The sequence below is a fragment of the Humulus lupulus genome, chromosome 9, assembly GCF_963169125.1.
Source record: "Humulus lupulus chromosome 9, drHumLupu1.1, whole genome shotgun sequence".
NCBI classification, from domain to species: domain Eukaryota; kingdom Viridiplantae; phylum Streptophyta; class Magnoliopsida; order Rosales; family Cannabaceae; genus Humulus; species Humulus lupulus.
Window position 1 is genome coordinate 148,568,532 of NC_084801.1, and position 12,263 is coordinate 148,580,794.

At 39.2% G+C, this 12,263-nt stretch overlaps 1 protein-coding gene across 1 annotated transcript; it reads left to right on the plus strand.

The window, feature by feature from the left end:
- The first annotated feature begins 10,923 nt into the window (after positions 1 to 10,923).
- On the plus strand, positions 10,924 to 11,974 carry LOC133800158 (uncharacterized). Its single transcript, XM_062238120.1, has 2 exons — positions 10,924 to 11,101; positions 11,247 to 11,974. Exons 1-2 carry the CDS (start codon positions 10,924 to 10,926, stop codon positions 11,972 to 11,974), a joined length of 906 nt encoding a protein of 301 aa, XP_062094104.1.
- The last annotated feature ends 289 nt before the right edge of the window (positions 11,975 to 12,263 follow it).

Here is a 12,263-nt window from a genome sequence, read left to right on the forward strand (position 1 = left end):
ACTTGTATTCTCTATTCTTGGTTAGGCATCTAAGATCTTGAATGTAAGATTCTTATTGGTAAGTATCTTTTCAATGGTGTAGTTCATTCTTTTCATCCCTTTTCTTTAGTATACTCACCTCTCTATTATGGTTTTTAGGAGTGTTCCAAAATCCCGACTTTGTTCTCATCATTCCGGTATATTGGTAAGGAAAATAGGATAGTTTTATATGCTTATATGTTATGATAAGTTATGCTATAGTATGTTATGTTATGTTTTCTTATGTTTCATGGTTATGATTTACCCTACCTCAGATATTAGACAGGGCACGTAGATGGGTTATCATAAACCTACCATGTGATCTAACCTACCTCAAATATTAGAAAGGGGACGTAGATGGTTTATCACATGTTTTAATTGCCATTAATAGTATAGTCTTATATGATGTACGTCTTTATAGATATATGTTATATGTTTATAGCTTATAGTTATGTGTATGATTATGTTTCATGCTTGTAGTAGAGTTTCCTTGCTGGGCATTAGGCTCATTCCTTTATGTTTTATATGTGCAGGAAAATAGTTTTGGCGGCGGGAAGGTTCTTGGCAACTTGGGGATGTGTATTGAGGCAGGAAGGAATTGGTGGGCTGTGCGTACGATTTGAGGATGAAGTTTTTTTTTTTTAGTCTTTTAGTTATGATTTCTATGTATTATTTTTCCACACTTAATTTTGTAACCAATTTATTTAAGTTATGTTTAGTTTTATTTTCAAAACAATGGGATCCCATATCCTAAGTGAAATATTTATGTATTTAAACCTTTTCTTTACATAATAAAGTTATGGTGTTTTCATATGTACGTTTTCTTAAGATTAGTATAGTAGTTATTAATGGTCCAAGGTCTAGAATAGTTGGGTCGTTACAGTTGGTATCAGAGCAACGATCCATTTACATGAAGTTCTCCTTGATACACACGCTCAAGCTTCGAATCTAACCGCCAATGTAAATTGTTTATGTTATAGTTGTTATGATTATGTGTTTAGTTAACGTTTTAGCCCTTATGTTTTCAGTTAAGGATATTTGTAAATTAGTTTATTTTTTCGTTATTTATTTATTTATTATCTTTGCATTAATGATTGTACATAGTGAAATTTTTTTTCCAAATAAATATCATTGTTATTTTTTAATGACATGTATGAGTTTGATTTTTTTTACAATCATAATAAATAATAAATTTAATAAATAATGACCAAGTTCGGTGAGGGTGGATACAAATCAATGGACCGGGTTCTATATTGAGAGTTTAGGGGGCCATAGTAGTGGGAACGATATTACTGATCCCAACCCTCCCTCAATATGGTTAACTTTGGAACAACGATGAGTTTCGAGCCTGAGAATTAAGTCATATAGGATGATTAGAAACAGACTTAGTAAATTATAAAGATGACTTATTTTTCTAAGTTTAGAAACAGACCCTAATCATAAAGAAGGCTTACATAATTTTTTCATAAGAAATCATAATTAATAGGTCCGAGTTATGTTTGCTTAGATTAAGTCTTTCCTTAGAGCCTATTAGGGTGAGTTCTAACATGTTCTCGACTGTTAGAACTTTGTTGAAGATGTCGCTCAGAAGATTTGCTCGCAACAATGCCAATGCCTCAAGCGTTGCTCCTGAAACTTATGAAGATCCTCTAGTTCGCAGATGGGGAAGGCGTGAAACCAATGCTAATGCTAAAGAAAGAGCGCCGCCGTCACCAGTTAACAACACTGAAGAAATTGCAAGACTACGACAACAAGTAGAGGAATTACTACAGCAACAGCGATAGCAGACTCAGCCTCCACCTCAGCTGCAACCACAGCCTCAGCAGATGGCTCAAGTACCCCATCAAGTAGGTCCTTATGGGGCATGGCCAATGGCGAACTATGCGCCATACCCAGCTCAGTACATGGAGCCAATCTATGAGCGGTTTCGTAAGAAACACGCTCCAAACTTTGAAGGGACAACAGACCCCTTTGAAGCAGAAGAATGGCTCAGAAATGTAGAGTCGATCCTAGCGCATATGAATCTCGGCAACGCGGACCGCATATCCTACATTTCGTCTCTGCTTAAGAAGGATGCTAGAATATGGTGGGACTTTGTTCAACAGACTAAGGATGTTGCCACCATGATATGGACAAGATTTGTGGAGCTGTTCCACAAGAAGTATTACAACTCGGCAGTCATCGCTACAAGGGTCGAGGAGTTTGCTAGTTTGAAGCAGGGCAACTTAACGGTAGTAGAATATGCTCGGTAGTTCAACAGATTAGCCAAGTTTGCACCAGAGTTGGTTCCAACTGACTTTATGAGGGTGACCAAGTTCGTAAGAGGACTTAGACCAAAGATTGAATTAGGGGTTAAGCTAGCAAACCCGGGAAATACTACCTATGCCAATGTTCTAGAAACGACAATAGAAGTAGAAAGGCTTCAGGCGAATGTTAGTAAGGAGAAGGCTAGTAGGCTCGAGCCTAAACAGCAAGGTCAACCTCAAAATGGTCGGAACAACCACAACAATAGGTGTCAGCATAGCAATAGTAATAGTAATGGTCAGAAGAGAAGGCATCCAGATGATAAGCAGCCCAATGGTGATAAAAGAGCACGGACAAAAAATGGAGGCAATAAGTCGGGTTATGTAGAATACCCACAATGCTCTAAGGGCCAAAAGAAACATCTTGGGGAATGTCATGAAAACATCAAGGGATGTTTCAACTGTGGTTAGGAAAGTCATCGAAAGAAGGAATGTCCACAGCTCAAGCAGAAGGAGAAAATGGATTAAACGATGGTTCCAGACCAAAGTCTTTGCCTTGACCCAGGGAGGAGCCAATGCTAGTAACAAGCAGTTACAGGTCAGATTCCTATCCTCGATAGTATATGTTCTAGTATTGTTTGATTCGGGAACAACATACTCGTATATCTCATTAGGAATGATAGAAAAACCTTGTAGAACTAGGTTTGTGACATAGTTGCCTTCGGGTGAAGTAGTCCTATCATCACGGATAGTACGAGGCGTACCAATCAAAATTGAGGACGTAGAACTAGAAGGAGACCTGATAGAACTGGAGATTAAAGATTTTGACATGATATTAGGAATAGACTAGCTAGCAAGGCATGGCGTAACCATCGATAGCAGACGTAAGCAAGTGATGTTCGAGACTCCTGACGGTCAGAAATGATGCTATATGGGAAAAGTTTTAGGACTACATACAATGCTTATTTCATCTCTCAAAGCTCAGAGGATGATAGAAAAATGATGTCATGCATTCTTAGCTAGCATTACGGATGTGGTAAAGGAAACACCACTAAAAGTTGGAGACTTCCTCAATGTAAAGGAATTCCTAGAGGTATTTCCTGGCAACTAGCAGGATTGCCGCCGACACAGGAAATAGACTTCACAATCGAACTAGTACCGGGCACTGAGCCATTCGCTATGGGGAGCACCGGTTCTATTTGTGAAGAAGAAGGACGGAAGTATGCATATGTGTATAGATTATCACGAGTTGAATAAGGTGACAATTAACAATAAGTACCCGCTACCCCGACTTGATGACTTGTCTGATCAACTCCGAGGGGCAACTGTGTTTTCAAAGATTGATCTACGGACCGGGTATCATAGCTCAAAGTACGGGAAGAGGATAATCCCAAGACGACTTTTAGAACTCGTTATGGACATTACGAGTTTCTAGTTATGTCTTTTGGTCTTACCAATGCTCCAGTCGTTTATGGATTTAATGAATAGGGTCTTTATGGATTATTTGGATAAATTCGTTATAGTATTCATTGATGATATCTTGGTGTACTCAAAGGATAAAGTCGAGCATGAGAAACATTTAAGGTTGATCTTGCTGCGACTAAAGGAGCATCAACTTTACGGCAAGTTCAAGAAGTGTGAATTTTTGCTTTCACAAGTAGCATTTCTCGGCCACATGGTATCTAAGGACGGGATTGCGGTAGACCCATCTAAGGTAGAGGCCGTAAAGGATTGGCCAAGACCAAAGAACGCATCTGAAGTAAGGAGCTTTATGGGATTAGCAGGTTATTATAGGAGGTTCGTAGAGGGCTTTTCTAAGATAGCCAATCCACTCACCAACCTAACCCGGAAATAACAAAGATTCAACCGGAATGATAGATGTGAAGAAAGCTTCCAGTTGCTTAAGGATAAGCTTTGCTCAGCACCAGTACTCTGTGTACCGACACACAACGATAAGTTTGTAGTCTACTGCGATGCGTCGAAGCAAGGGTTGGGTTGCGTGCTGATGCAGAATGACAAGGTGAAAGCCTACGCCTCAAGGCAGCTAAAGGAGTACGAGCAACGCTATCCAACGCATGATATGGAGTTGGCAACGGTGGTCTTTGTGTTGAAAATTTGGCGCCATTATCTTTACGGAGAACGGTGCGAGATTTATACGGACCACAAAAGTTTAAATACTTTTTCACTCAGAAACGACACACTAGCAGCACATATAGATGCATTCAGAGAAGGCAAGGTGTAACGCCCCAACTCCTGGGACCGTTACGGTGTGCCTTGTAAACAGTGCTAAACTCGCTAATCGAGTCATTTGGCCAAAATTGTGCAACTAAGTATGATTAGCGGTTTAGGGATTAAACATTTTGGTTAGGGTGTAACGTTTCACTAGAACATTTAGTATATACATTGGGATCCCGAAAATATAATTTCAGAGTTTATTACAGAAAATATTTACAACAGGTCGTTCTAAGCGGCAAAACAGAGTTCAACCCTAGTTCCACTTTAAACCTCGACCGTGGCGGACGAGCAGCTGCATATGTACACGTCATCACCTAAGCTCTCCAACTCAAGGATGGTCTAGCTTCCTCTTGCCTTTACCTGCACCACGTAGCTACCGTGAGCCGAAGCCCAGCAAGTAAACATAACACTATACATAAGCATTATCAAATGATTATCATTATAATCACACTGAGCGTAAAACGTTCAACCAGTGAATGAGCATCACATGATTCAAGAGGGAGAGTGGCTGCTAGGTAAGCCACTAGCCTCCAAGTGCTTATTTCATTCATCGACCCTCGAGGTCGGTCTGGCATTAATGCTCTTTGAGTCATTCAATGCTGATGGTCGATTAGATCTAATCTCCATTGGCTTGCGTGATCCACGCTAAGACCGTTCTGACTAATAAGTCAGCGCTATGTGACCAGTGTCCAGTATCACTGCCGAACTTGACTAATAAGTCACAGCTTCACAGCTGATACTAACACCTTTGCCAATTCTGACTGATGAGTCAGTGCATCATGACCAGTGCCCAGTACCACTGCCGAACCTGACTAATGAGTCACAGCTTCACAGCTAATCTTAGCACCTTTGCCAAATCTGACTAATTAGTCAGTACCATGCACGAGTAAGCAATGCTATCAATATGTATCATATGCCAGTTATTCAAGAGTAGGGCATTCAGCATGCTTACTAAACAGTTGCTAGCATAATCATGATCATGCACAAACTCAGAGACTCAAGCTCCGACCAATCTCATATTCATCATTCATGGCATGCCCTAATCATATGTTTCTCATGCATCACATGCATCACACTTAATCATCCAGCATGCCTCAATAATAATCATATGCAAATGGGCAAGATTGCCAGGCATTCATTATGCTATCAATGTTTACATTTAAACATCCAACATGCATCAATCATAGCCATGCATGTCACAAATGGGGTGCAGTTTTCTTACCTTGGGTTCGAGCGAGAATTAATAAAAGAAACGACCTTTGAGAACGATCAGCTTTTAGTCCTTTAGCGGTCACCTAGTCATAACCAAACATAAGGTAACATCAATAAAAATGATCAACTTAAGTTCCCAAATCAATATCTAGCCTCTGGGACATCAATCCCCACTTAACCGGGTACTAGGTACAACCCTGAGGCTTAAAGCTTGAATTCCCAAGCTAAAAACCCCTTCCCTGGCAAAAATGACCTTAAGGGCCGCGGCCCTCCTTGGCCATGCCGCGGCCCGCCCCTCAAACAGAGGTGCCCAAACCCAGCTTACTCCAAGGGCCGCGGCTCTCCCTAGCCATGCCGCGGCGCAACCTCCAGTTCAGCCAAAACCCCTTTTTTCCTCCCCTACGATTTTTCTTGAAACCAACCCTTCAATCTCAGTTTAAACACCACTCAACCTCCAAAACTTGTTCTATATCACACCCTTAGCAAAACCCAAGACAAACCCCAATTAAAACTTCCATCAATTCAAACAAGCCACCATAAAAACACAAGCTGAAAACTAACACTAAAACAGGGTATAACCAGAAAGTTAGTGGATAAAACTCACCTCAAACACGATTTGAATCCTTCCCAATGGCTGAACTCAAGCTAAACCTCCCCAAGCTTGACTCCCTAGCTTGCTTCCTCAAGATAGGCTCTCAAAACTTAAAGAAGAGGGTGAAGGAGGACTTGTACGGGAAGAAAGGGAGAAAGATGAAGATAGGCTCTGTTTTATTTCTGTATTTTATACAGCCTTCATGTCATATATATCCAAAACCCTAAATGACCAAAATACCCTTAAGCCAAATAAATCCCTCTAAAAGCTTCCGAGGGTAAAACCGTCCTTACCCGCCTTTCTCGTTAATTATAATTAACGCTCTCCAATTCCCGCTATTCTCAATATTCCCAAATACCAATAATTCATATCCCGTTACCCTAAAATCCCCGGTAACGCTATAATCATTAATATCACCCCGAGACTCACCCCGAGCCCCGAACTTAATCTCGTTATGACTAGACCGAAAACTTGCTTTCCCATGATCGTCTCACGTCGAAAGGCTCAAACCAATCCACATATAATGTGGTAAAATTATAATTCACCCATATGCATAAAATTACACAATCACGCCCCCAACGGCCAAATTACCAAAATGCCCTTGCATTTAAAATATGAGCCCATATGCATGCATTCACCATCATATAATAATATAATTCACATAAACATGCATATAGTCATTAAATATCATAATAAATCAATTATGGCCCTCCCGGCCTCCTAATCAAGGTCCTAAACCTTATTAGGAAATTTGGGGCATTACACAAGGCCATAGATTTCTCAATATCAAGTCAAGGATTATTGAGTTATAAGGATCGGGTATGCGTGCCAAATGACCAAAGGATTAAGATGACGATTCTAGAAGAAGCACACAGTACCCCGTACTTAGTTCACCCAGGGTCAACCAAGATGACTCATGACATCAAGGCAATCTATTGATGGCCAGGGATGAAGAAGGACATAGCGGAATTTATGTCTAAGTGTCTAGTATACCAGTAAGTGAAAGCAGAACATCAGCGGCCTGCAGGCTTATTGCAACCGCTTAGCGTACCAGAATGGAAGTGGGACGATATAGCCATGGATTTCATGACGGGTTTGCCACGAACAAGCAGCATGATTCGGCTTGGATAGTAATAGATAGATTAACCAAGTCAGTTCATTTCCTGTCTGTTAAGACTTCGTAGATAGCAGATCAATACGCAGATGTTTTAGTCCAAGAAATAGTATGACTGCATAGAATCTCTAAGACAATAGTATTCGATAGAGGATCGGTGTTTACATCGAGATCTTGGAGTAAGTATTTGTCGTTGATAGAATTCTCCTACAACAATAGCTACCAGTCAACAATCAGGATGGCATCCTACAAGCTACTTTATGGAAGAAGGGTCGATCTCCGTTGCATTAGGACGAGGTAGGAGAAAGGCAACTACTTGGAACTGAAGCTGTTAGAGGAGCTCAGGATGTAGTAGCGCTGATTAGAAAGCATATGCTCGCTACTCAAAGCCGTTAGAAAAGTTATGCGGATGCCAAGCGGTGTGATGTGGAATTCAAAGTCGGAGATCAAGTCTTCTTAAGGATATCTCCTATGAAAGGTGTGAAGCGGGTTGGGAAGAAAGGCAAACTTAGTCCCTGATTTACCAGCCCTAGCAAATAGTCACAATGTGTTCCACATCTCAATGCTACGCAAGTATGTGTCAGACCAATCTCACGTCCTCAAATACGATACGATAGCACTCCAGAAAGACTTGAGTTACGAGGAACGACCGGTTAGCATCCTGGATAGAGGGATGAAGCAGATACGATCCAAGAGTATTCCAATAGTCAAAGTCCTATGGAGTAATAGTTCTGAACAGGAGGCAACGTGGGAGTTGGAGGAGGACATGCAAGGCCGGTATCCGGAATTATTTGGTAAGTAAATTTTGAGGACGAAATTCTTTTTAGTAGGGGAGAATTGTAGAGTCCAAGAACTTTACTTAGCTAGTTAGATAGTAGTAGTAGTAATAGTAATAGCCAGTGGTAGTTGTAGTATGTTTATGATTGTGGATTTTGGTTCAAGCCGGGACTTAGTTGGAAACTCCTAGCAATAGTTATGGATTTTATAAGTTTAACCTATAGTTTAAGAATATTAATTATAACATAAGATTTGATTAATATTGCTGGTTATTAATATGATAATTATTATAACCTAAGGTTTAGATAGAGCTAATAAGAATATGACACTTGTCATGAGCATGGTTATTCCTAAGGTTTAGATAGAGCCAATAGGAATATGACACTTGTCATATGCATGATTATTAAGGAATTATTATTTTAATGATAAAATAAGGGAAATATAAGACTTAGTCTTCACCAAAATCTGTTAGGAGCATGACATTTGTCACAATTTTATTTATTTGAGATTTAGATAATTAAATATATTTTTCGTAACTTTAGGGTATTGTAACTTCCGACCTATTTTTGACCCAGTTATTTTATGAATTTCAAAAAAGAGTATTTCTATAAGGTTGTAGATAATTGAATTAGCTTTCTAACAATATAAATAAAGTCTAACTCGGAGTCCTACAGCTTCAGATATGTTGATTTTACTGCAGGTGAGTTTAGAGTTACGAGATTTAGGGAGTTGAAAGTTAGGATTCTATTTGTTTTTATTATTTTTGTTTTTAAAAATCAAGCTTTGACTCCTTAAACCTCTCTCTAAACAATTTGACCAAGTCCTAAGCCTTTGGCTGAAGGATATTCAAATATTTTCAATTAAATTCATTATTTTTATTCAAAGCCAAAAAGAAGATTTTTATTCCTAGAACTCTATAAATAGGACCCAGCACCAAGCCTTTTCATTCATTCTTCAAGCATTAATCAGAGCCTTCCAGGTGCTAGTGAGACTATAGAGTGATAAACACTTGGGTTGGGGTTATAAGCTTAATAAACACTTGGGAAGTAAGGTTATAGTGTATTTCGGTTTCGAGGTATAGTTCGGTCATAGAAGCATTCAAGGTATTCCTTATTCTAGTTCCTTTATGTATTGTTCTTATAGTTTTTCTACTCAAATCCTAACTCGTATTCTCTATTCTTGGTTAGGCATCTAAGATCTTGAATGTAAGATTCTTATTGGTAAGTATCTTTTCGATGGTGTAGTTCATTCTTTTCATCCCTTTTCTTTAGTATACTCACCTCTCTATTATGGTTTTTAGGAGTGTTCCAAAATCCCGACTTTGTTCTCATCATCTTGGTATATTGGTAAGGAAAATAGGATAGTTTTATATGCTTATATGTTATGTTGATATGTTATGATAAGTTATGCTATAGTATGTTATGTTATGTTTTCTTATGTTTCATGGTTATGATTTACCCTACCTCAGATATTAAACAGGGGATGTAGATGGGTTATCATAAACCTACCATGTGATCTAACCTACCTCAGATATTAGAAAGGGGACATAGATGGTTTATCACATGTTTTAATGGCCATTAATAGTATAGTCTTATATGATGTACGTCTTTATAGATATATGTTATATGTTTATAGCTTATAGTTATGTGTATGATTATGTTTCATGCTTGTAGTAGAGTTTCCTTGCTGGGCATTAGGCTCATTCCTTTATGTTTTATATGTGCAGGAAAATAGTTTTGGCGGCGGGAAGGTTCTTGGAAGCTTGGGATGTGTATTGAGGCAGGATGGAATCGGTGGACTGCGCGTACGATTTGAGGATGAAGTTTTTTTTTTTTTGTCTTTTAGTTATGATTTCTATGTATTATTTTTCCGCACTTAATTTTCTAACCAATTTATTTAAGTTATGTTTAGTTTTATTTTCAAAACAATGGGATCCCATATCCTAAGTGAAATATTTATGTATTTAAACCTTTTCTTTACATAATAAAGTTATGGTGTTTTCATATGTACGTTTTCTTAAGATTAGTATAGTAGTTATTAATGGTACAAGGTCTAGAATAGTTGGGTCGTTAGAGACGTTGTGGGCTGCAGAGGTTGAAGCGCAGTCTTTCCAAGATTTTGCGAAAGAAAATTGGGCTTGGTTTAAGGAATCTCTTCCATCTTTTGGTTGTACGAAGCTACGATATCTGGATCTGATTCAGAGAGATGGAAAATTAGTAGCTCAATTGGATATGGCTGAGGTCGAAGGGGAAGCTTCCTTCTGGAAATTAGCTCTGATTTATGTGGTAATAGGTGCTAATCCTCCCCTAGCTGTCTTTGAAGGGTTCATCAGGAGGATTTGGGGTAAGCTTGGTACTGACCATGTGGATCAAATGAATGCTGGCTTCACAATGGTAAAATTTCAAGATGAGGCTACTAGAGATTTGGTGCTAGAATCAGGAGTGGTTCATTTGGACAAGAAACCTGTAGTGCTTCAACCATGGACAACTGATGTTGAGTCTTTGAGGTTAGTAAAATCTGTGCCTGTTTGGATTCGATTACCTGGTCTTGGTTTGCAATATTGGGGTGTGAACTGTTTGAGTGCTCTTGTTAGCACAATTGATACCCCTATTATGATTGATAAGGTTACAAAGGACATGTCTATGATCAAGTTTGCTAGAGTCTTAGTTGATATGGAAATTGCTGATCACCTCCCTATGCATATTAGCTATCTTAATGAGAGAGGTTAGGTTATGGAACAACCCGTTGATTATGAGTGGTTACCTACTAAATGTGCTAGTTGTAAGAAGTTGGGTCACACGGCTGCCTCTTGTAAGCATGCCCCTGATGTTGTTAAGAGGATGAAAGAGCCACAGACCCAATCTAGCAAAGATCTAATTACAGCAGGTGGCATTGATACTGCTATTCCGGGTAGCAGTATCTAGACTCAACAGGAAACACAAGAGGTGACTCACACCACTTTTGATCCAAATGCTCCAATTGTTTCCAAATGGGTAACTCCAAGAAGACCTGGGATGATGAAATCCTTTTATCTGATCCATCCTGAGCTGCATAGGAACTCCTTCAATGTTTTGCAAGAACAACAGAAGAACAAGACTGATCCAAACTTTCCATATGATCTTAATGGAATTCTGCAATATACTGAGTTGGAACGTTAGGGGGATGAATAAAAAGAATAGGCAGATGGCAGTATTGGAAGTCTGCAGGCTGAATAAAATAGGTATTGGGGCTTTGATTGAAACAAAAACCAAAGGGAACAAAATAAATGATGTAATGACTTCTACCTTTGTTGGTTGGAATTTTTACAGCAGCTCTATCTTGGAGGGTAGAATTTTGCTAATCTGGAAAGCTAATCTGGTGAAGATTGATATTCTTCAGGAGAGCGATCAACTTTTACACAGTAGAGTTCGTTTGCTTGGTAGGAACCACGATTTTTGTCTTTCTATTGTCTATGGCTCAAATAATTTAGAGACTAGGAAATTGTTATGGTCTGATTTATCCACTGTGCAGAGGCCTATAAAGCCTTGGATTCTTTTGGGAGATTTTAATGTTGTTTTTAATATGGATGATAGACTTGGTGGGAGACCTATTTCTGTGAAGGAAATGGAGGATGCTCATCAGTGGCTAGCTTTAGGGATGGCTACCGAAATGAAAACCTTGGGGCCAGCTTACACTTGGTCTAATAAACAAGATGGGGGAGCTCGAATCTTCTCCAAGTTGGACAGAGTTTTTACTAATGAGAATTGGAGTGATACCTTTCCTTTGGCTTCTGCTTTTTCTTAATGGGATGTGGTTTCAGATCACTGTTTTCTTCTTATTAAACAGGTGGAAATCAGAGGGTCGGGAGTGGACTACTCATGCTAAGTTTCAGGAGACGGTTTTAGCCAGTTGGCATGCCCCTTTAGAGGGCCAAGGATTGGTTAATCTTGTTTGGAAACTCACTAGACTTAAACATGTCCTGAAGAATTTCAATTGGAGATCTATGGGAGATGTTGTTTGTAACAATGAGGAAAGCAAAAACAAATTTCAGCAGGCCTAAGCTGCTCTTCACTCAGATCCTATGAATGCCTCC